Here is a 26138-nt window from a genome sequence, read left to right as displayed (position 1 = left end):
TGCAGCAATGTTTCCATGTGCCCTCATACAGCTCATGCTGATCTCTGTCTGTGCTGAAACTTGCACTGTAGCAGGCTGTGACTTAGTCTGGGAGCCTGGGGTTTGTTTCATCCCCAAGCCATTCCCATCCTTTCCTTCTTCCCAGAAAACAAGAAAAAGTCACAGCTGGGCTTGTCTATCATTTGCATCTGTCTATAACCTTCATGGCAGTTCTCAGTCCCAGCCACTTACAGATGTGATTATACACAGTTTACAGCAGTAAATCACATAGGGAGATGCTAATCAAAGCTTTTGTGGAGCCTCATAATATAATTTGTGTTGTGTTTCTTTCACTGTGCCACTGGTCAGCATCGCTCATGTCCAGTCTTAAGTTCTCCATTTGCAAGTATGCTGTGTTCCATCCAAACATTTTGTTTTCTCTGTGGCCTTCTTGAGTTTCTTCCCCTCCCACTGCTTCTCCAGTTGTTATATTAAATGGCAGGAAGCCACAGGTGAAAACCCTATGGCTGTTTGCCATACTAAAAAAGATTCCAAAAATATCTCTCTTTCTGCCTAAGAGACAGCAACAAAGCAGGAATGTCAGGTGGCAGGAACCCCCAAAACAAGTGATGTAGATGCACAGCACGTGCAATTTAAAATGGTAATTTAGTGTGCTATCATCAGGTCAGGCTAACATCAGGAAATGGGATGTTGAAGTCTTTTTAGTGGGCACATGAAGTAGCATGAGGATTAAGCTGACGCTCTGTCATGTGTTGTGTGCAGGAGTGGCCTTTCTGCTGTATCATATTTATGGGTGTTAGACAGAAGCATCCTCCATGAGTTATGTCCATCTACATTCAAATGACAAAGGCCATGTCCACTTGTACAGTAATTAAATTTTAACAAAATAAGAAAAATTTATAGCATTCCACTTAATGTTATGACTGAGCAGGGTAACTATCCCTCACACAGCCTCAGTAAATGATATAATTTATGCATGAGCTCAGAATTCTCTGCAAGATGCTGAAATCAACATTGCATGATGGGGATGTGGATACTTATTTTAGACACTGAGTTTGAAAATTGTGGTTTGTGGAAATTTATGCAAAAATATTGCCAAAATAAGCATTGAAAACCTAATTTCAATATGCAGCTGCTTGTAAGCATGGTAATTAAGACATATTGGGTAAATTTACTACATCTGTTCTCAGCCACACCAGTGAAAGAGAAGTTGCAGATTTCAGATGTAGACTCACCAGAGCTTTCAACTCCAGCCGGGAGCAGGAGAAAGCTGTCTGGGAGAGCAGGTCTGCTGCCTAGCCTGGTCTTGTCTCCACTGCTCAGAGCTTTGATGGGGGGAATGTTGTTGGGATTGCCCAGCTCCCACCTCTTGAAAACACTTTTCACAAATGGACTCTCAGTCCTGCAGGGAGGGAGAGAGAGAGAGTCAATCAGCATGTTATCCGGATAAAGAAACCAAAGTGAGGGTTCAGACATTTTTCTTGTCACGAATCAGTCAGTGTCGACTTTACATGCCATCACCAGTCACTCACTGCTCTGAATGCTGTGTTTCCCCTCTGCAGCAGGAGACCCGTGCTCCTTCTAGATTGCTTCTCCTCTGAAATAAATCAACAGGTTTTACCTCTACTTTTTCCTTCAGCTGGGGTGATGCTGGTCCCTGAAAGGAAGACGGAGGATGGGTTTGAGGAGCACTTCGGCTTGAACTACTTGGGACACTTCCTGTTGACTAACCTCCTCTTGGATACGCTGAAGCAATCAGGAACGCACAGTCACAGCGCTAGGATCATCACTGTCTCATCAGCCACCCATTATGTAGGCAAATTGCACCTAAGCGACTTACAAAGCAGGTACCTACCCCTTTTTGGTATTCATTGATCTGTAGTAATCCTGTGCAGATTAAAATACAAGAGAATTGTTACTGACTATGAAGAATTGTTACTGACTATGAGATGGGGTTTTGTTGCCTTTTTTTTTTGAAACAAAATTTATGGTACTTCTCAAACACTTGCTTAATATATTTAACATTTGATCAAAGCTTGCAGCCTTGAGCCAAAGGTACCAACAATTTATAAATTCTGAATGGCCTCTTTTATTTTGGACTTGGCAAACCTCACTTTGCTTTCTGATGCTTATTCTGCGGTGATGCTCGTGGTGCGTGCGGTGCCTGGACTCGCCGCTACCTAGCCAGGGAGGGATGCTCCGTAGCCGGGATGTTTTGAAATGGCTTGGATGGATGCTAACAGAGCTCGTCCCCGAGAGGATGCCTGCACGGAGCCCTCAGATGAGCTCAGACAGCCGCCTGTGGCTGCATCGAGCAGGGATGCTGCCGGGGCTGCGGGGGCAGCTCGCCCTTGCTGCCCAGCTGCCTGGCACAGCTGCAGTGCCGGCCCTCTGCTGCTCCTGCCCTGCCCGCAGCTCCCTCTGCCTCCGGGCCTCTCCTTGTCCCGCTCCGCTCTGACATCCCAGTCTCGCCCCATCACAGCCCTTCTCCATCATCCCCCAGCCACCCACGGCCCCAGGCTGTGTCACCCTGCCTGTCCTGTCCCAGCCCTGCGGTCCCTGCCCTGTCACACATCAGCCTGGCCATCCACTGCTGCACCCTGGCTCGTGACGGTGTGCTTCCCCAAGAGCTCATGGAGACCCAAACCCTAACCCAAACCCACCCTGAGTTTTTAATATAGTAAAATGGGCTTAAATGCATGCATGACTTCTGACCTCCTGCTTTCATTTAGGGAAACTGTGGATGAATGTCTGTGGGATATTTCTAGCATCAAATAGTGTGGTCAATGCCTCTGATGTCATACAGGAACCACATGGGGTGGTTTAGTAAGCAGAGAAACAGGCAGATAACTGAGATAAATTTGAAAATGTCCCCATGCAGTCATGCGTGGCAATGACGTGCCTACTAACAGGCTCAAGCAGAGCCTGCCTTCTCCTGGGCTCCGGAGAGCTTCTGCCTGCCTGCATGGAGCCAGTCTGTGTCATTTCCATGGAAATCTGTCCCCATCCTTTGACAGAGACTTCAGCAGGTGATCAGAGGTACCTTGCCCAAGGTTTCATTTCTGAACAAAGACTGAAATTACAGGGCTGGGCTGTTTCCACTGCAGACCTTTTACATATGTATGCTGCATTAGGCATGTCAAACTTCTGATTACATATTATGGCATCAGTTTTATTACAAGCCATTGTTAAAACCTCTGCAGGGTAGTCAGAATTTAATCTCTTGCTTGTAAAACAACCACAGGAAATTACCCTTACTCTTCACTTGATGTGTGTAGTCATTGTTTCTGATGGCCATGTGCTGGATGGCACCATGCAAGGGGGCTAAGGGGATTAGTATTTCTTTGGACTAAAGTGTAGAATGCAGAATTAAATATGACTGTTCTGTGTCTCTAGATAACAGTAGTTTCCTTGATTATAGCACGGCCTTGTACTGTGCCTCTTTAATTTAGGATCATCCCTATCTTTAATTTGTCATTATTAACTCATATTTTAAAGGAACCAGAAATGTTTCAGTTTGGAAAGTTATGATTGAGCAAGAACATGACCAATCTGACATAAAGAATAATAATATACCAGTGAGATTTACCTGCAGCTTTTGTGTCCTTTACCTTTCAACATTATTGATGTAAGGAGGGCCATAAAAGATGACAGACTATTGACTGGTTTTGCCTGCTTGTTCCCACACAGATGCTCTGAATCATTCAGAGGTAGCAGTGGTGCCTGCACATATGCACTCTGGTGAAACCCAGAGTGGGCTGTAAATTCAGTCCAAACCTTTCCTTGGTTCAGGTGTAAAAAGATGCTCCTGGGTTGTTTTTTTTTTTAGCCTAATTGCCAATAAGCCCCCACTCAGGCAAACAGTTTGACATCATCATAATCAGTGCTGCAAAAACCAGTGAGATCACTTGTGTGTTTGAGTATGTCCCTAGAGCATGAGCAGGGGGGTTTAGCAGGAGCATTGCTAGGGGGTATCAGAGCAAGGCATTGCCTACTCCATGGGGCCCTGGAGATGCCGTGTGATTCAGAGCAACATTCAGCAGATTTAATGCATGTGGTAAAGACACCCACGGTGAACAGTTTCCTGGTGATGCCATATCTCATTTTTCCTGCTTGTGTGAATGGGAAATCATTCTAAAAATTCTCTACTTTTTTTTTTTCCTTCTTTATTTTGAGTTGTGCCAGTTGGCCATAATTAATTTTACAATTTGGGTGTATGTTCCCAGGTTGGCTGGTAGTCCTAACCTAGCAGGAAAGCAGCAAAAACCATCTGGAGTCATTATTGGTGAAAAGGGGATGTACTCTGTGCTGGGGAAATGACTGCTGGCAGCAGGCTGAAATGTTTATCGTCCTCTTGTCCCATTATTCCTAGGTGCTAGTAGGGCTAATGTCCTGACTAGAGGTGAGTGACAGTATTGGAGCAGGGATTCATCCATCAAGCATGGCAGAGAAGGAAGAGCAAAAGAATTGTCTTGCCTTTAAGTAGATACTAAACTGAGGTTCAGTTCTCTGCTTTACCACAGACTTTTGTGTGGAATCCTTCTCCCACCCATTTCTCCTCGTTGCTTGTACTTGCTGCTGAGAGACCTGATCTGAAACCAGCCATCATCCATATCAGAGACCACTGGGCAACTGCAGAACAAATAATAGTTGGAAGGCCTGTCCCATGAACAGTGTCAAATGAAGCTGGCGTTACTGTCCCCCATGCTTCCTTTTTAGTTTTTTTCCTGCTGTTTTTCCAGCCTGATTTATCCCATGTTGCCCTGGTTAGCTCTTTTCAATAGGATGGATAATTTAATTTTGTCTTTTTGCATTTTGCATTATTTTCCTTCCTTCGTGGTCTCTTTCTTCATGCTTGCCTGCTTATTCATCTGTGTCTTTTGAGTATTTTTTGATTAAATTGCCTTTTCCCTCCCTATGTCTTTTTTTTTTCTTTGAGGCTGTCTTATTTCTACCCACCAATTTATCTCCTCCTCTCCATTTATCTTCCTTGCATCTTTTCCCCTAGCCCCTCTCCTATCTCTTCCCTATGAATGCCATTTCTCCCCCTTCCTGCCTCTCCTCTTCACACACACACACACACGGAGCAGTGGAGGAGATGTGGCATGGGCACATCAAGGCAGGATAGAGCTTGTTCCAAGCAGGCAGGGCACAGCTTGTTTCATGTGTGTTATTGGAAATGCAAACGCACACGCACAAGAGCACTGACTGTTCTCCCAGCTCTTTTGCTGAAGGATATATATGAGGAACATCAAACATCTTTGTGGTCTTTTAGATCCAGACCATTTTCAACAGCAATCACATGAGCCGGCAAGGGGATCCCTGAGGCAAATCATTCCCCTTCATCCCTACTTTGAACACGACTGTTTTCAGGGAGGTGAAAGTTTAAGAGAAACACAACCTATCTGCAAGCATTTTCACAGGGGTGATTTCAGCAATTCCATGCAGAGGAATTGTGTGCTGTGTGCTCCAGCAGCATGGCCAGCATGGCCTTCTTTCCTCTTTTGCCTGCCTTTAATAATACTTTGTAAATTGAGAGGAGCAAAGAAGCATGGTCATGAGAGAACACGGCTGTCTGGTTTTAGCAAAAGCTTGAAGAATAGTGTACCTTCCACTTGGATTGAGGTAGGCTTGAGTTCATAGTGCTCTTTCAAGGCTGAGGTGTAGGACACTCCTTTGAGTGCTCTACCTACCAAAACAAGAAGGTATTTTGGGGAAAATAAAGAAAAAAAGACCATTCTCTTTCTCAGGCAGTGGATCACACTTGAATATGCTCCTTTCCCAGGGGTTAGCATCTTTGTGTGTTCTGTCTAGCTTTTTCTCCATGACTAACTATTCCTTTCATCATCCTCTCTTTTTGCATACCAAATGGGCCCTGTAATGCTGTGAATCACAGCTCTATGAACTCCCCAGCCACAGCAACACAGCTCCTTTTCTGGTTCACATCTCTTGTATATTCAAGAACAGTTAGTCACACTTTCCTGCTCCCTTTCCTCTGCTCTCCAACTGCAGAAGGAGCTGATTTTTTTTGAAACTCTCCAAGCTGAATATAATATATTAGATATAATTTCTGTATTTTCCCCTGTAGCCCTAGTGCATGAATCATGTCAGAGACAATAGAAGTTGAATGAAAAGAATTGCAGAATTCCCAGCTGCCACATGTGTGTCCTAGCTGGTGTAAAATAGGATAAACAGCTCTGCCTTAGACCTAGGAAGATTGTGGAGAGACCAGGCAGCTCCAGTTCATCTCCTCTGTTAGGCAGAGAACAAAGAACTCTAACAAGAAGGGTTAGGTACTGATGGGAAAATCTGCCAAGCAAATTGTCTGGAGATCTCCTGTTCTTGGATGAGGGATGTCCTTCTTCCATGTATATGACCTTTGTTGGTTAAAAATTTAGTATTAAGTTTGGGTAGAAAGTTAAGGATTTTTTTCTATCAGCATTACTGAAATTTTGGAAAATATTTTCCATGAACAGCAACTAAAAGTTAAGATATTGAATTACTTTTGGAAAATGTTTATCCATTTTTGAAACCAAAACATTTGATTTTAGTGTTCTGAAATAATTTTTTAAATTATTCCTAATTATCCCTATGAGTATTTTGATATTCATATTTTCAAGTATGACAATAACATTGAAACTCCCAATCTTTTATTTCTAAACTATCCTTTTCAGGTATCTCCATCAGTTTCAAATTACTTTTTCTTTTTTTCTCTCTCTTTTTTTTTTTTTAAGCTGGATATTTGTGTAAAATATATTGGTTTTTTACTAAGAATGGTTTGATGAGTCAACAATTTTTTCCAATTAAAGGCTTCTATTTTTTAAACACCCAATTAGTTCCTTCAGTGACTTTTCATCGTTGATCTGTCACTTAAAGTTTCTTAATTCTCTCTGATTGGAAGAACTGGAATTATACCATTTTAAATTCAAGCAAAAATAAACATGAATCTGTTGTAGCAGCTTCATAGTAGTAGCATAGCACTGTTGGTTATATTTCTATTTTTTTATATAATAAAGGAAAATTTGTAAAAGGAAGTAGGAGAGATTTTCATTATTACCCCTTTTTTGTAAATCAAATTTAGCCAGTACAGAAGTCTTTCATAATAACATATAAAGAGCTGTATCACTGGACTGTTGTTCAATAAAATGCTGGGAAAAATACAGAAATAGTAATCCTAAAAGATTGTTCTAGATCATTAGATAGATATTTATTATCATAGGTTTTATTTTACTCATGGAATATATGGTTCTGTTCGAGTTCAGCTGTTTAAGCAGCTTCTGCATGATGTCTTCAGTTGCAAATTCTGGTTCTATTTGCAAGATAAATCATGTTGCCTTCACAGGAGCAAATGCCAACTGCAGTACAGTGCTTCATGCATTTAGACATGTCCTTCCTGCAGCAGGTTATCTAGTTTTCCTGTATAGAGTTAGATGATAAGTATTTAAATGCTTACTCCATGCACATAAGTCCTTCTTTGCCAAATACTTTCTGTATAAATGCAAAAGGATTTGCTGCTTTGCAAAATGATCCCTTGTGTTTGCAGCAATTAGCATTAATTGCAAAAATTGATTGGCCTGGAAAATGAGTGTTCTGGGGAAGGCACAGATCTCAAATTCTATAAGTTAATTTAAAAAATAAATGGGCTACTGTATCAGCAGAGCAATTTATCAATTCAAAAGACAGAATTCTAGCTCAAATGCATCAAGTGTTTTATCTATTCTTATCTGTTCCTGCAACCAATGACAAAGAAATATTTAAGTCAGGATGCCAACTTCAGAAAGCTTTCATTTTACATTCATCAATGTATTTCCATTCTGTCTAATCAAAATGCTTTTAGGGTTGATGGACTTCTGAATCAAATAACAGAGTGTAACACTGATACCACAAAGGTAATGTCAGACTTACATGTATTTGGGGATATTAAGTGTAGCTACTTTGTTGTCACAATGTTAAATTCCTTTTTGTCTAAAAGTTATAGTTCTTCACAAAGGATTGTTAATAATGGTTACTGGTTTAATAGGACATGGTGTTTCTGCACTGGTTCAAAACAGCAGCATTCTGGGAAGTATGTGAGATATGGGTGCTCCTGCTGCCCAGCCTGTCCCTGCACCATGGCAGCTCTATGTGGCACTCAGGACAGTGACTGTCACAGATGCACTGTTTTCCAGAGAGGCAAGACAGCTCTATGGTAATTTAAAGTTAATGTACTGCATTCATGTGATAGAGGGGGCAAAAGGGATTGGAGAACTGGGAGCAAGAGAGAGAGCTTGTTGCCCTTGATAGGGGAGGATTAGTTTAACACCTTTCTGCCAGCAAAAAGACTCATGAAGGCTGAATGAACCTTAGAAGTTTGGAGTTCTGGTCCAAAACACGGTGAATATTCCCATGTTTTAAGCATTTCTCTCAAGCCTTAACTACCACCATCCTAACTACCACCATCCTCCCTGTATCTTGTCAGTGAGTTGCCCTTTGGGCTGCTTAGCAGCAGGAAGGCTGTATTTACATGCCTGTAAATCCCTGGAATAATGTCTTAAGAGAAATGGTCAAAATTACCAGCTCACCTTCCAGAAACCCCCTCCAGGTTCAGCCCTGCTTTCTTCCTGGTTCTTCATAGCCATGCATTCCATGTCTTGCCACAAGCATTAAGGATTAGGAGGTATTGTGCAGGGAGCTGAAGACAGATTTCTGCCTCTGTGATTTAGCTCTTAACCTTTTCTCTATTCCTCATCCTAAACCTCTTTGTTTAGAGAAGGAGAACTTGATCTGTTTAAAAGCAGACCAAGCAGTTGAAACCCACACCTGTGAAAAAAAATTGGTCTTTTGATTAAATCAAGCTTTTGATAAAAAATGTGTTGTGAAAACTCTGCTTTCTAAGTAAAATGAACCTCTATAAACATAAAATATTTTAGCCCCCAGGAATTTTAATACTGCCAGAATGTTTGATACAGTTGTAGCTTTGTTGCTGCATTTCCTCTGTTCTCATTCTGTGGTAGCCCAGCCTTTCATGCCATGAGAGGTGGAGAGGGGCTGTACACAGCAAAATCTCAGCTTTCCAAGAGGGACAGAGACTGAGGAGCACTGTGGCTCACAGAAACTTCAGGAGAAGCTCAAGAGCTTTTAACAGTGATGTTAAAGGAGCAGTGGGCATGTTCAGCGCCTGAATTGCCACAAAAAAATCAATCAATCAATCTGTCAAAGCAGCAGTTTCTTTACATTCTTTTTACAGTGAGGGCTGGGGCAGGGCAGCTCTGTGACTGTGTTGGTTTTTCAGGACATGAAGCATCTTGTCATTTCCTGGAAAGCTAAACCTGCCAGATTTCACTAGGTTCTAGCATGTCTGCAAGTGTAAGAGGTCTTAGGCATTCTGGTCCCAGGCCATGCCATGCCCCTTCTTATGAAATGCTTGGTTTTCTATTACAGATCCCTGTTTACAGTATTCCAGGGTCACACAGTGTTGTGAAATTTATAAAGTGAACCCCAAAACTCAGCTCTAAGGCCAAATGGTGCAGAAAGTGGTTGCTGACACTGTCCTTTACAGTGCTTAGAAATAACCACTTTGCAATGCTGGCTGAAGACTGCTTTGTATCTTACTCCTTTCTTGGTTTTTGTGTTTTGCTCAAGTTGGCATTTTTATGTTCCTCAGATAAGACCCTCCCCCTTCATAGGCCCCTTTCATATTTAAAGCTTATTTAAATCCCACCTGATTTCTGACAGTGGATGAGTGATGCTGTTGATGTGCAGTCTCACAAGAGCAAAAGCCTTTTATGCTGTGTCTGGACTGTGACTCATTTTGTGGATGCAGAATACTTCCACATTTTAATTCCTCTGGTACTTGCTGGCATTCAGCTGTATCTCTTCTTTAACCTAGGAAGGTCTTCCAGCTGAAGAGAAGGCTTCTTGTGATGTCTTTTAACAAATAACTGACTTTTTAATGAGTTTGTTCCTTGTCTTAACTCATAACTTAACTGGGGAGTTAGTCACTTTTATCACTCAGATTGAAGCTGTGATGTTCCTATTCTCACTACATAAGAAAACTTCTAAAAAGCAGAAGTTGTTAAATTGTTTCAACAAGCAGAAACTTTTATTGATTTTCAAAAGTGTGTTGTGCCAGAACTTGCTAATTTTTTTGTTATTTCTGTAAACAAAGATTGATGGCATAGCATTTTCTGCACAGTAGTTACAGATATCTCAAAGAAAAAATCATTTTGCACTTCCTCTGGTAAGACAGACCAGTCCTTCAGCGTGGTTAATATTTTCTCTTGCAGAACACATTCAGCCCTTCCTTAAATCAAAGGCTATGCAGTGGGTTGAGCCCACCACAATTAAACCTTAAATTATCTTTGCATGTACACCAACATATTTTACTGTAAATCTGCCAACCACAGTAGATGCACTGTGCTGGATCTGAAATGGCAGCACCTCATTTTGCTTGTTCAGACCCTACAGTTCCTTTTGTGTCCCAGAATGAGAAGCTCAGAACTTGCAACTCATCTGCAAAAGTCCACACCAGTTTCAAGATGCTTTTAAAGAATATCTTAGCTTGTTCAAATTATTGCTGGGGATTTTGTGGTCCTATGTTCATTCTGGCGGAATCAAAGAAACCTTAAAACCCCCCATTAGTTTTTTCAACTCAAAAGGTCTATTGCAGAAGAGGTAGGAAGCTCTCCACAAGTGGGTGGAGAGTACCTCTATAGGATTTATAATCCTGTAGATAATCTTACAAGATGTGTGACAATCTTCAATAACCTGAGATTCAGATTACACAAGAGATAGTATGAAAAGAGAGGTGTCCTTGTTTTTTCCCCATCCCTCAAAAGGGTCATGAAGACCCAGAATGCAGGTCTTGAAGCTGTGATCTTTTTCTTAGGTAAAGCAATGCAAACCCTTTCTTCCTTTTATATATTTACTTATTCATTTTTAATTGAATAAAGGGATACTATTACGATAAAATGATTCTTCAGCTGTTAGCACATACTTAACACTGCAGCAAATGCACTGACTGTAGAAAAGTGGCAATTTATATAATTCTAAATAAAGTTATATATTTCCTAGAAGAATAGTTACAGTAATTATAACTTGAATTTGACATTGATATTTAAAACAATCCAAAATATCTGAAATTAACACCAACTGTACACAAACAGAAAATTTTGACTTTTTAAAGGTACTGGTGAGACTTTGAGAAGACCAGCCTTTGAGTTCATGTTATATGCATTTGAGAGCTGTGCTGAGCAACAGCTACTGAGCTGCACACAGCCAATCTCAGCAGATCAGAATAGCTCTCAGCATCTCACCTCCTGCCATTAGGAGTAGGGATCAGCCAAATGAAAAATGATGCTCTGATTCCATCTGGATGACAGTAACACCCTGGATGATAAGCTCTGGCTTATTTTGCCTTTCATAAATGATTTTAAAATAGAGACGTTCTATGTTTCTTTACTAAATGTAGTCCTCAAGAGACAGTAAGTTAATTTTTGTTCCCTCTGCATTTCCTAAAGGCTATTAGAAGGGGCTAGTCACTGAAAGCTATGTATTTATACAGTGAAGTGCTGGAAGCTGGGAAACATGGCTTTAGAAAAGAAACAAAAACCGAAACACCACCCAGCTTCCAGCTTGTGGCCTCTACTGCATTGAGGGTTAAGCACAAGGCAGGAGTCACTGATCTTCTGAGATATCAGTTATTGAGACCATCACCAACATTTTACCTGTTAGAGAGAGAGAGAGCATTTCCCAGCTCTGGGCTTTTATCCTTATATTCTAATTTTAGGAAGAAAAATGTTATTTTCCTACAGTTGAAAGATGCCAGCCAAATCCTGGCTTTGTCCAGAGTTGTGTGTGAGCAACATGTGGAACTGAAGAGCCCACTGCAGGAAGAGGAATGAAAGGCAAGATGGATTGCTCTGCCACTGGCCTTTGACCACTTAAGTAACCCCCATGCCACAAATTAGGACATGAAGGATTTGCTTTTTACCTCATGTAGAACCACTAATTTCATGTATTGTTCTGGTGGCCTTCCTTTTGAGCAAGTTCATCACAGGGTTGTGAGGGCTCTTCAGGAGTCCCTAACACTGCATTCCTTATTCACTCAAGGTTTCTGCTTCAGCCACCTTAACTGTTGTATGTATACTGTCAAAATTGATTTTTTAAGGTTATACATCACATACATTGAAGAAATGTACATGAAGAAGTACATGAGGAGTTGCTCAGGGTCACACAAAATGTTCAGTCACGTACATGAGGTGAGTGACTGTGAAATAGCCTATAGTAGTAGTTGGTAACAGGACAGCTGCTGTGCAAAACATAACTGCAGCAACATCTCAAAACTAGATAAGTTAGCACCTTAGATTTGAGATTTCTGTTTGGCAGGTTTTTGGGGGGTTTTTTTGTGGGTTTTTTTTTTTTTTGTGTGTGTGTGTTTTGTTTGTTTATTTGGTTGGTTGGTTTTTGTTGAGAGAAAAATCACAATTAATGAGACTCAGAAAATGTGTTCACAGGATAAATATATGTAGTACTGCCAGGAAGCCTGCTTTAATCTAATAAACAATGTTTAGGATTCAAGCTTTTTCATAAGAGAAGAGAAAGAAACTGTTTAATATAAAAGTAAAGACATGTTTATTTTCCAATATTTTCTCTGGCTGCTTCAAAATAAGCTGCAAAATCTATCAAAACTTGAAAAATCTTGTGTTGCATTCCCTGAAGAAAGAAAATTTAAGACTGTGAAAACTTCATGAGTGTTTAATAATAGACTTTTATAGTCTTGACTAAGCAATGGTAATGATGTATTGCAAGATTAATACATAAATCATTAGGAAGCTTTAGTCATTTTAATACAGCCTATGTTTTGCTTAATTCCCTGATTCATCCTAAGGCATATATTGAAATTTTGTGTGGCCTTTCATTAAAAAGCCCAGCATGTCAGCCACGTTTTGCATCACTTGTCTTTTAATGGAGCACATAGCAGCTGGGCTCTCTGCAGTTTGATCCTGGTGCACTCTGCCCTGCAGGTAAATTAACACCCAGGGATTGGAGAGCGGTGATGGGTGAGAGGAGAATGATGTGCAAGACAATTGTGAAAGGTTCACATCAGGAAACCATCAGGGCTGGCACTGGCTGGCTTGAACTGATCTGTGTGCCAGCCAGGATGGTCACAGGTCCTCTGAGCCTTTTGCTGAAAGCTGTGGTGGGGTACAGAGTGCTGTCCGTGAGTCCATGTTGTCTGTTAGGTGTGTGCAGAACACAAAAGGAGCCCTCAGTGAGGATGGCAAAGCTGAGAGCAGCAAGAGAGCCCCATGCACAGGAGGGTGAAGGGAGTGATCTGTGCTGGGCACCACAGCTTCCCCTGTTGCTCAGTGGGTACCCTGACCTCACTTAATGCTCTTTACTAAACATGGGATCATCTGATTTAAGCGGGAGACCTCTGTAGAAAACTGAAGCCAGCCTGAGGAGAAACAAGTAAGACTGCCAAGAGATGTGCTAAACATTATTTCAGTTTTCAAACTGGGATAGCAGCTGAGTCCATATTTAAACACCTAATTAGCCACTGCAGGCTCCAGTTTGAAATTTGGCTTCTCATTACTTTTTGAAAATACATTCCATAGGGAGACTGCTGCTGGAGACGGCACCATAGAGATAAGTAGCAAAAATCAGCTAATCAGCTTCTGGTGGAAAAAAAGAAAAAAATAAAAAAAAAAAAAAGAAGAAGAAAAAGATAATCAGCAAACCTCAAGGCACTCATCTAGAATGGAATACCTACATATTTTCTTCTTGCAAAAATTCAAAACAATCCCTTTCTTTTCTCCTCCTGAATTATTACAGTAGCAAGTCAAACCTGTAGCTTATATTGCAAAAAATCTTAAGCCAGAAGTAAGAATTTTGTAAAAGAGTATTTGGACACAAAATGCAGAACCTGCTTTAACCTGACCCTTTATTCATCAGTATAAAATCCATAAAAGATTATTTTTAAAGGAAGAAGAAGGTTTTGTGTACTGGTGCTCTCTTGGAGAGATTTCAAAGCAGCAAATTAAATTCTGCCTGCCTTAACTCCTTCTGTACTTTTCATTTAGTGAGTTGTGCACTTGTGAACCTTCAGAAAATATGGAAATTAATGACATCAATATTATTTTACTTAGTATGCAATTATATTTTTATTCATTGTAAAAAATGTGCATACAGACCATAAAGTGCCAAGAGAGGCTAGATTTAGATGCATAGGCATTAAAGCCAGATAATTCCATGCGCAAGAGCATACATTTTATGGTTTTAAGCTAAAACAGGGTAGATTTAGACTGGACAAAAGAAAGAAATTTTTATGATGGGGATGGTGAGGCACAGAAATGGGTTGTCCAGAGACAGTGGATGCCCCATCCATTCAAAGCCAGGCTGGACGGGACTTTGAGAAATCTTGTCTAGTGGAAAGGTGTCTCTTCCGGTGGTAGGTTAGAGGAATTAGGTGATCTTTAAACTTCCAACCCAAAGCCTTCTGTGATTCTACATGTGTGTACTTAGGAGACAGAATCGTGGTGTAAGTTCAGGTGCCTATTTTTCTGATACATGAAGTCAGCACTGGATGTAATGAAGTCAAATAACCAGTGTTGATTTATTTTTTCAATGAGGCATTTAAACAATGTGATTCTAAAAAAATGGGGTCTGACAAAAAACAGTTGTTCAACAGAAATCCTCAGCAGTTCTGTGTTGTGTTATTGCTCTGTCTTATGCAGTCCATTGGTGTCAGATTCCTGGAAAGCAAAAAACACACACACAGAAATTGGGAAGAGAAAAGCTAATCGTTGCAGGGCCTCTGCCAAAAGTTTTTGCTCTGTGTATCTAATTTTATATTCTTCATATCTATATTATTTTATTGAAGTCTGATTCCTGGCTGCCTTGCAGATCATTTGCATCTCTGCACTGTGATATAACAGGCTTCTTCATTGATTGGGTAGCTTTTATATCTTCTCAGCACTCATGTTTCTCTGACATACATACCTGTGCAAAATATAACTCTTTGGAGGATCCAGCCCTTGTAGTTCATGCTTCATTGCCACAAGGTAAGTCAAAACAGCGTTCACAGAAAATGTGGGAATGGGGAGTCATGGGGAGCATTCAGCATCCTCCTGCCTGGCATCTGAAGATTACCAAAGGCCCAACTAGACCCAGGCAGAACAAGTCAGAGTAGTCCCCAGCTCTGCTTCCCTGTGAGCCACCTGCCAGACAAGATGGCTCTGGTTCAGCTCGGGAGCCCGTCCCGTGCCCCAGCTTGCGTTCAGTGGGGAATGGTGGCGCTGATGGAGCAGTGCCAGGGGCAGCTGCCAGCTGGCTGCCGGAGGCGGCTCGGGATGAAGGCTGCTTCCCATGGGTAGTGTGAGCTCTGCCCCACGTGGCTGTGCACAGGAGAAGCTTGTAGCAGCTGAGGATCTGGTCCTTCAAGTTAAAGGGTTTGGAATATGCATGAAGCATAAGGTGACATTTTGAGCGTCTCAGATCAGAGCATGGACGTTACTGAATTTAAAATGTAACTGCAATTTCCTGACTAATACCAAGTCACTTTCATATTCATGCAGTGATTGTTCTTTACTCTTTAAATAGCCCATTTTGCCCAAAGGTGCAGGTGAAATCCATATGATAATGAAGATATGTTATGCAGCACGGTACAGCTGAGGCAGTTGGTTGGTGCAAGGGCCACCTGTGATCAGCTGTCCTTTTTGGTCCTCAGTTCATACCATGGTTTTGTAGACTGCTTGTGATTTGCTTGTACATAAAAAGAGACGGGAAAAAAAAAAAAAAGATATGCACTGGAGTCTCAGTGTTGTTGTCTGTTGTTGTCTTTTCCTTCCTGTGGCTAAGCTGTATTATTTACTGTGGTGACTCCAAGTTTCTGAGTTCTTGCAGATAACATGGACAGTAAAATTGCTTCAGTATCCTTATATCTCTGTAGAGAGTCAGGCTGATTCTTAACATCCAGGGCTTTCTGTGATGAAGTGCACAGGATATTATAAATATGATATTCAACAAGAATAAGATAAAAAAATGAATTCATATGTTTGGTATTCATTCAAAATAAAAAAAACCTTGCAGGTAGTAACAGCCACAGAAATCACAGGCAGGCTTTCCTGCAGAGTAAGGGCATCCCTAGTGTGGACATTTCTTGCATTTAGGGTGAAGGTGTAGAGGATGGAGCTGTAGCTGTGGCCACCACAGAGATAGGACAACATCTGGGGGAAAGGAAGGAATGAGGAAAGAGAGTTCTGTTCCTGGGTGGGTGCTCCTCTATCACCTTTCACCAACAGGTTAAGGTTCTGCTGCTGCATGGACCTAACCCCTGATTCCACATGGGGAGCAGCTGCAGCATCACTTCCCCAGGCTTTAGCAGAGACAAAGTGGATGGGCTGGAGTGCTTCCACTGCTCCCAGGAGCGTGCTGCTTTAGGCTCCTGCCTGCTTTGCCTCTGAGCTGTCTGTAATGCCACCATTTCCCTTTGGTTCTGCTTAGCACAAAAAGATTTGATGAGAGGCTGGGGTAATTACAGGAGTAAATTGTTATGGCATAGAAATTTGTGGAAGTGGTGCTGAGGCCTCAGTCAGGAAGAGCATTTTAAGTGACATACCTGCTAATTTGCCTGAAAATAGTCTGCTTATTAAAAAAAAAAAAGAAAAAAATAGTACTTTCATTGCGTGCATGCAATGAAACTCAGCTCAGAAGTTCCTAGAAAGCCTGACTTGAAAGAAAGGCACATTTGACATCCAGATGAGAGAGGTGCACAGGAGTCTCAACAGGTAATGTTTTGCTGTAACTCCTGGAATTTGTGTGCCTTTGTCATACCTCCTTGGCACAGACCCTGTCAGCCATCTCTGCTTCAAAGGCTATATAAGGCCTGTAAACTGTGGTTACAGCTGCTCTCCTTGCTCTATCTTTCTATCCATCTCTTAGCTGTGCACAATCTGGTGTGTGACCAGGGCAGCTGCAATGAGTACCTTACTCATCTGTACTGCTCCCAGCACAGGAGCCTTCAACTAGTAGGTTCTGATGAAGTAAAAATAATAATAGCAACAAGAAGTAGTATGATCAGTCATGAATTTAACAGGGAATGGGGTGTGTATGTTTGGAAAGAGCAGAGTGAAAGAGGGGAGAGAAGTTTAAGGGCCTCCAGGTGATGATGGCCTAGAGGTTGATGCCTCAGCATTTCTTGTTTAAAGAGTTTGACAGAGAGATTCTGGCAGGTATTGTGTAATTTTATTTTAATATTTTTCCCTGCTATAAATAAGACTTGTGTCTGATGGAATAATCACCAGAACTTGAGTAAACAACACGCCTGCCAGTGATAAGCTGTTTCTTCTGACGACTCTGTATATCTGGATATTGCAAAATGTGGTATATTTGATGTTTGTGCAATTCTGTTCTCCTTCTGGTTATTTTTACATGCATCTCCCTCTGTGTTTCTCTCCTGTGTACAGATGTTCGTATTCACCCCATGGAGCCTATGCCCAAAGCAAACTTGCCCTCGTGTTATTTACCTATCGACTACAGCATCTTCTGACTGCAAATGGAAGCCATGTGACTGCTAATGTAGTAGACCCCGGAGTAGTGAATACTGAGCTCTACCAGCATGTCTTTTGGGTTGTGAAAGTGGTCAAATGGATGACAGCCTGGCTATTTTTCAAGGTATTCCATTTTAAAATAATTTTGTTGCTGTGCCCCTGCATTGTGAAATCTGCAGCTGGCCTGGAGCTGAAGGTGTTCCAGAGTTTATAATAGTGTATGGTATTTATTTCATTTCTCTGTGCTGATGAGATGTACAAAATCAATAAAGACAGGCTTTCCAGCAAACAAACATTTATTTTAAAAGGAGGGAGCAAGCTGCCACAGTAGGGAAAGGAAATGCCTTTCACAGTCCTTGCCTGTGCACTGGTAATCTCTGCTCTGATCTATCCACGTACTTCTGTGCGTGCACGGGGGCAGGACATCACCCTTACATGGAGCCAGAATATGCAAAGTGTTCCTCAGAAATGACTTGTTCATTCTCTTAAAGAGAAGCAGACATGATCTGGCATGGTCTACATGTACACAACACGTTACAGAGAGGAGGGCAAAGGGAAGAAGAAAGCTGTACAAAAGTGGCAGTGGGAGGTGGCTGTGCTCCAGGATGTGAGGTCCAGACACTTGTGCTCAGTGAGGTGGGACAATTTTTAATTAGCTTTTTCACTCTAACACCTACTTGTAATGGTACTTGATTTTTTATTATCCAATCCTGATCTGCACTAGGAAACAAAAAGTTGTTTAATAAAATGGATCCAGAAGTGGGGCAGATTCAGTTATGGGCAATGTTTTGTAGGGGTGTAAGTAGATTAAGCTGAAATCAGTTTAGCTGTGTAGGTGAAATCTCCTCATGCACACAGGCCTTTGAAGGGCTTGTGCTGAGCGAATGTACTGCTTATAGCTCTTTCAGAAAGTAGTTTTGGATTAAGTAAATGGAACCTGATTCCATTAGAGAAAATTAAATGTCCTAATTAAAATGAAGTATTTTACATCAAGGAGCATGTTCCACAAAGCAAATTAATTTTAAACTTTGATATGGAAATATCAGTTGCTTTCATTTTAGAAATGAACTGGAGGCTGAAAGAGTGACTGTAAAATAAGATGCAAACAAATAAACCCATATTTAAAAAAATAGATTCTTCTGAGTGCACCTTGAATATTGCAATAAAATTGTAATAAGAATGCTCATAATCTGTAATGCATTCTTAAAGAAGCAGACTGCAGCTTTGCCAAACCATGTCCATTAAACCTGTTTTCCCTCTTGTGATTGCCATTTTAAATATCAGTCTTGAGTGGCAGTGTTTTTTCATTGGACTTACTTCACCTTCCTAATATAAAAGTTTCATGTAGATTTTTAGGTTGTGCTTAGAATTTCTTCTGGAGAGACAAAATTCTTGCATCTGAGAGTGAGTTTCAAGTCTCTTGTTTTTTGCAGTTCTCAATCCCTCCCAGTTTTATTTACGTGCCCAGGAGACACTTTTGTATTATACTGGTGATGTTTAGACACTGAATTGGATGTTATTGAACATTTAAAATGATTTATCACAAGAGGGATTCCCATGCTTACAACTCTAACAGCCCTGCCACTGACAGTTCCTGATCATTTCTTTCTTCTTTGGATGTGATACTGCTCAAAAGAAATTCTGCCTTGAAATAGGTGTCAGACAGACATACTGATCTGTATGGAAGAGCAATGCCCTTACTGCCTGAAAAGCAAATGTATCAATTGCTTTCTGAGCCAGAATAACCTCAGCTTTGGATATCTGAATGCTTCAGTTATTGAGGTTGAGATTTTCACATTTTTTGTCTAACACTCAATGTGTTTTTCCCAAAAGCCAGAGGAGAGGGAAATTCTTATTTTCTCTCTTCCCATCCTCCCTTGGACCTCTGAGCTCCAACATCTACTCTTTGCTTATTGCTTAGGATATATTTGTGTGTTTGGGAGCACTTCAGCCCAGAGGAGCGCCCTGATTGGCATCACAAGGAGATGTTTAGCTGCACAGCAATCTCACATTGAAAGCCTGCCTGGCAATTTTAACAGTGCTCCACTGAGGGCTGTAGCATTCAACATTCAAGCCTGTGTGAGACTTGTGTTGGTCTTGTGCATTGGGGTAAATTTCCCCTGAGAAAAGTAAGAAAGAAAATACAAGAAAATTCAGTTTTCTGGTAATATTAGCTGATTGTTGGTAGTATGGATTTTATTCTCCCCTGGAATTTTTTTCCTGAGCACTTATATGAATCTTCCTTCTAGGATTATGGAAGTAATGCAGTGAAAATTAGGTGATAGCTCTTTAATCATATTGACTTAACTAACTATTGTCACCCTGAAGTTTTCCAGAGTGGGTTCTAAATGTGTGCTGGAAATTGCTTCACTCACTGCAACATGGCACTCTTGAGAGCCAGCCCAGCCCAGAGAGCTGCAGTGAGGAAATGCATCACATCGCGTTCCCTCAGGAGAGAGTCAACATCTTGTTTGATTTAATTCCAAACAAACTGCCAGAGCCCCCACCACTTTTCAATGCATTTCTGTCAGCACTGGTGCCAGTCATGTTCAAGTCAAATACCTCTTAGGGACTGCAGCCTGGCCCCCACCTTCCCTGGGCTGCTCATGTTGGAGGCAGCTCAAAAGTGTGGCAGAGACAAGGCTCAGTATCCGCCTTGGAGCTGCCTCAAGATATTTAGGTACTTAAATTAATAGACTTGCAGTCTTGTAAATAGGCCATGATACATATGCATAAGTTAGTCAAAGTATTAACACCTTGCTTTTCTTAAAATTGCAAAGCATTATCTTCTAGACTTTATATATGGCTCAGAAAAGTCTTGGCCAAATCAGTTTAGTGTTTTTTGCCCCCACAGGTTGCAGTGAAAGGCATTGCTGTAGAAATAAGATAGAACAAACTAAAGGTTCTGGTTACAGTCATAAAGTTTGTGAAATTGGTGTCTGCCCTTTAGAAGTAACATTTTCATTCTTTCTCAGCTCAATTCTTTCTCAGAAAAAGTTATTGTCTGCTGTGGTACTCTAAATTTTCACTTTTCAAATGTTTTCTCTGTATTTTTCATACATGGACTGGACCTGTCACACAAGAGACAAAATATGTTTATTACTCAAAAAAATATATTTCTATCCCTATGACCTTTCGGTAAATAAAGCATGATGAGCTGACAGAGTCTTCTGCGGAATGCAATGAAGTATGTCACCCTTTAGTAACATAAATTCATCATCTTTTTGAAGAGATAAAGTCCAATAATAATAAACACTAACTAATTAATGAGATAGTAATAACTTGAAAAGTCATTAATTGAGCATCAAACTGCAGTTTAACTAAGTGTGCAACACACCGGCTTTAGCATTGGGCACCATGCAGGCTGGAAACCAGGAAGTACCATTTCCTTCCCAAGTATTTCTGCATCTGCAGCAGATCCTGAATATTCATTCTTAAACCAGATGGTCTCTGCTTGTGATACAATTAAAATGCCTAGAGCAAAACAAAAAAGTTGACTCTCATTAATGTCCGATAACAGGGACTGTTCTGCTTCGTATGACTTCATTATGGCATCAAAGTGGAGACATTTGACAGATAGCAGTGTTGTAAAATTCCCCAAAACCTTGTTTATGACAAGCTTGGTGAACATGTCATTACCAGATACAGAGTATTTGGTCCTTTCAGCCAGCTCAGATTGGTATTTAGGAAGGCATTGTGGAAGGAAGGCTTTGCATCAGATCCTGTCTCAGCTGTCATTTCCAAAGACATAGTGCCAGATAAGTGATTATTGACTGACAAACTGAAAATGAGTAGGATTAGTGACCCTGCCAGCCTGTAAAAATGAAGGGAAAGGCTTCAGGAACATGGGCTAGATAGATATCAGTCAGTATAAACTAATTCTTTCCCTTCACCTTGTCAAAATAGGCTTAACATTAGTGCGACTTTCCTATAACATTTTTTTAAAAATGCTTCCAGTCAGTAAGCAAGTCTAGAAAACAAGATCTAAAGGACCTGGATTCATCATTCATGCCAGAGGACATAGTCATGCAGGTCTTATTGCAGCATTTCTTATTCAAACTGTCCCTTTGGCACTGTGAATATAGTAAATTTATTTCATCCTACCCCCCAGGTGTCAGAAGACAAACACATCACCGCACAATAACACCAGCTGTAAGAGAATGAGAGTAATTAAATCCCACAGCTGAAAGCAGCAATTCATCAGCATCAACATTTTCTGTGCATGAGAGTGTGTGGTCCTCACATAAAGCTAATCTGGGCCTTTCTCACAAAAATGAAAACTTGCAGAAACGTATAATTTGCAGTTAATTTTTACAAAAGGTTTTTCTGGTCAAAAACATAGAGAAGAAAACAGTCTGCTTGAATCCAGTAACACTGGTCTTTCAGCAGATACAATTTTTACACATTGGTACAGGGATTTGAGCTTTCAGAGCCATAGGTATTTTTTTTCTATCTATTAAGTATTTTATTATTTGTACAGCCATAGAATGATTCTAGAGGGAAAGATGAGGGAACCATCCTGAGAAGGTTAGTAAATAATCCACTGTTTAATTCCCAAATCCTGATGATCTGGGTTTTTTTCTTGGATGTGAACTCCTAGACTTGATTAAGTATCCAGGTCCTGCCTGTTATGGGATATGTGGATGGAGCTTGGCTGCTTTATTTATTGCAACTGTGAGCACAGAGCCCTCTGAACACAGAGCCCTGTGTGCCTGCTCCCAGTCAGATCAGACCCTCTAAGGCAGACTGGCCCTCAGTGCACACATAAATAGCATTGGACCCTGGTCTCCACTGAACCTGTGCCCCCCACTGCATCCCAAGATATCACTATTTTTCTGCATGTTTTCTGAGGGCTAAGTGGTTAAAATATTTATTTGAAGGGACACGTTGTGACAGGTTGTTTTGATGGCAGGAAAATGAAGGATTTGTGTTGCTTGCCCCAGTGCATGGCACACAAATGAGTGTATAGATTGCTGTAGAGGACAGCACAAAATGGGTGGGATTATGTCACAGTTCATCACAGGAAGTCAAGGATGTTGAAGTTCTTGTTTATAACTTATGTGGAGCAGCTGCTGCTGTGATTTATGCCCAAACCACACCCAAGCTTCCTCTTGAAGGGCGCCAGTTGTAACAGGATGAAACACAGGCATGGAGCAAGCAAAAACGAAGTAGTGTGCACAGAGATACATCTCACATCCTGTCCTGCAGTTTTAGTTGTTTAATTAAAATAAGCATCCTTTCTTTTCTTTTTCTTTTCTTTTTCTTTTTCCTTCTCACAGTGTGAAATGGGAAGATTGTTTTCCCTCTCTCAAAATTGTTCAGGAAAACTGTCTCTATGTCTAATATTGCCTACAGGATTCACCCTTTTTAGCCCAGGAAATGGTCTAAAGGGAAACAGGTTAGAACTACACTGTGCACTATGTGAAAACCCATGCTTGCACTGTGTGAAATTGTTTTGGACATTTCAGTAAGCAACTGAAATTTCAGAAGCTGTGTGTCTTACTGTGTAAGAGAGGGTTTATCCTTAACTCTGGTGTGTTAGAGGATTGCTGATTTAACCTGACAGCCCAGGAAGATTATTTATGTGAAAGCATTTAAATTTGTATCCAAGAGAGTGGGAAAAATAGTCCCTCCATTGCTTTACTGGGGTGAGAGTAAGTAAACAGTTAAGAAATTGTGAAAATATATGAGCCTAACCACTGTTAGCACATCAGAACCTAGCATCCTGTAATCTGTAACTGGTTTCATATTCAGAAACCACAGAGTTAGTTAGGAAAGACATTTTCCATCCATCAATCTATTCCTTGCAGTACTTTCCTAAGTATTTGATTAATACCTTTGTGTGGTAATCTATTCCCAGTCAGACTTGATGAAAATGGAAAAAACACAAAAAAGGAGGATAATTTTCCTGTGGATCAAACACATATCAGGGACTCTGGACCAATTCCTCTCAGTTTAAAAGAAAGTCTCCTTGACGTCTCTGAAGTAAAGGTCTCAAAAAAGAGCCTGAAAGATTGGGAAATTAGAGAATCTTGAAATTTCCACTGGAACATTAGCACAATCTTTTAAATTATGGGTTATAATATCACACTACTGTAATTCTTCCTCATGCATCAGAGAAGTACTAAGTCAATCACTATGTGCTTAAAATTGTCATGGAGTATAACTGTACTTGGAAACTTGAACCCACTGGCAGCCACTACTCTTTCTCTTCAGTCTGTCTCTCTGAGAAAGAACAAAAGAGAGAGAATGCAACCCCAGCCTCAGTGAAATGACCCATTCAGCAAGGGTAGGAACAGGAGTTGCAGGCAGTTTCTGTCTTCAATGTGAATGAGTTGGAAAACAGTGTTAAGGAGAAAGAGCACTGGCTTCCCTTGGAGAACCCTCCAAATTAGCTTTTGAGTGAGCAGCAGTTTGGAATTAAAATAAAAATATGCAGAAGAGTAAGCGGGGAGTGCATATTCAGGTATATTTTCTATATATATTAATATATTTACATAATCATATATATGTATATGGTCTATCTAAATTCCTCATTGGTTTGCTATTTGTGAGTTATGTGTCCCTAAAAAATAAATTTGTATTGAAGAGTCCTATTACCTAAAGACCCTATCCACTACAGAAATATAATTTTAGGAGATGTTGGAGATCTGCAGGTCCTCCTTTCCCCCTGTTTGAATATGACAGTCTGTAAGTTAGCAGTCATTGAAGGAGACTGAAAAAGTTTCAATGTGAAATAAGGAAATTCTTCCATGAACAACACAGACACAATTTTTGGTGGTTTTCCTGAGTTTTCAAAGGTTGACATAAAGTGTCATGTTCTACCAAGAAGCAGAAAAAATCCCCTTTTTAGAGGTCTGTGGCATTTATGACTGGAAGTCACCTCTGACAGGTCTCATGCTTCATAAATCTCTGCAATATAAATGCCAGCATGAGAGGTGTGGTTTCCTCGTGGTCACTGCTACAGGACCTGCCTTATCCTAAAATAAATATCTATAGCTGGACAGCTGAATTAAGTCCGTCAAGTGGCAGTTTATCCCTGTGAATGACAAAGGGCTCCTCTGGTGACTAGTTCACCTGTAGATATCTGTGCTGTATAAAGCTGGTTAAGATGAATATTTTCCAAAGTGCATAATGTTAATTTTCTAGGTTGTTTTTTTTTTTTTAATGAACTGAAGGTGGTAGGATTTTGGATGTGCAGAGGAGAGAATAGGAACTGTAAAGGTTTGTTCTTAGATCTGGGGCACAAATAATCTGCTATCAATCTGGTTTTCACATGGCAGCTCTCCGCTGTTAGACCATTTTCCGTATAAGTGGGAAATGTGCTCGTGGGCAGCTAGAGATGAGGAAATTCCAGTTACTTATGAAATGTATTTCTCATATATGTTTATAATCTATTGTGTGCCTTCACTACAGCAGCCCTGGGTGAGGAAATCCCAGTTACTTATGAAATGCATTTCTCATAAGTGTTTACAATTCATGGTGTGCCTCCACAGTTTATCACACAGATATCGCCATGCATTTACATGGGTAGTTATGTGTAATGCAATACAGCAGTTGTGTGTACTCCCTGTGAGATTTATAGTAGCCTAATGTTTGTAACAAGGGAGAGCCATGGGAAGCAGGTACCATCTTCTCTTTGAGGATGAACTGCAAACAGTAAACACACTTTTTTAAAATAAAATAGGATCATCTGCCACCCAATTTGTGAGCTATGAAAACTTTTAGTTCAGAAGTCACATGAGTAGCTCTGGCTTTGGTAATGGCTATAATGATTATGATTGCAAGCCACAAACTTCTGGGTTGCATTGTAGAAAGACTACTGAGGTATTATGTGATGTAGAGGTTCTTTTTGTTCTCATTATGTTCTGAGCTAAATACTTGGGATTTGGTGGATTTTAATAGGTAAACACAAGAAGGGACTTTGGTTTAGTGCCTCTAGTCCCCATTTTTTCTAGAAGGAACCTGATCCTAGATGTGGCACAAACACACCATTAATTCAATCTCTCAAGAGCTAGTGGTTTGTGGACATTATTACATATTTAAACGTTCTGTTTAAATTGTGTCTGTGAGTCTCTTCAGGGAAAATTGACTACATCTGTGTGGTGCCATCCCAGTGTGGGGGAAAGGGGAAGTAACCACAGAGTTACATTGCCACAGACCAGGCACTCTGCAGGAAATACAGAATATATGCAGAAGAGGATTTGGATGAAACCAGAGCAATGTGCAATAAAACAAGAACGAACTTGGACAGCTTATCAGAGATGGGATTTATAGTGGTATTTATTTGGCTCATTGTGCTGACCTACTTTTCTTTCACTGAAATGGGAAGGAGGTGCTGCTGCTGGTCCTAGGCTCAGGCACAGTCTGGAAAACTGAGTTGCTCCCCATGTCTCCTAGTTAGTCATCAAAGTCTTGGAGCTAGCCACCACCAACTTACAAGCTTAACTTACTTACAATATTCTACTCAATTTAGTTTATCTGTTACCTTTTGAATCAATAGCAGGGGCCAGAGTTGGTGCCCTGGCAGGCCTGTTTTCCCAGGGCTTTGCTGCAAGAGGCACTGAGAGCCCCAGCCCAGCCATGTCACATCCCTGCAGCCAGCAG

At 40.8% G+C, this 26138-nt stretch overlaps 1 protein-coding gene across 3 annotated transcripts in view; it reads left to right on the top strand.

Moving 5' to 3' along the window:
• The window catches only part of DHRSX (dehydrogenase/reductase X-linked), a 200959-nt gene that overhangs the window by 153722 nt on the left and 21099 nt on the right, over window positions 1-26138 (top strand). For all 3 annotated transcript variants that reach the window (XM_064711755.1, XM_064711744.1, XM_064711735.1), the window contains exons 5-6: window positions 1640-1847; window positions 17448-17655. In XM_064711755.1, the coding sequence (XP_064567825.1) occupies window positions 1640-1847; window positions 17448-17655 (416 nt within the window). The remainder of the gene's footprint in view (window positions 1-1639; window positions 1848-17447; window positions 17656-26138) is intronic.

This window comes from Zonotrichia leucophrys, chromosome 1 (assembly GCF_028769735.1).
Source record: "Zonotrichia leucophrys gambelii isolate GWCS_2022_RI chromosome 1, RI_Zleu_2.0, whole genome shotgun sequence".
NCBI lineage: Eukaryota > Metazoa > Chordata > Aves > Passeriformes > Passerellidae > Zonotrichia > Zonotrichia leucophrys.
The sequence above is the reverse complement of the archived record's forward strand: the minus strand, read 5'-3'. Positions and strand labels throughout refer to the sequence as shown.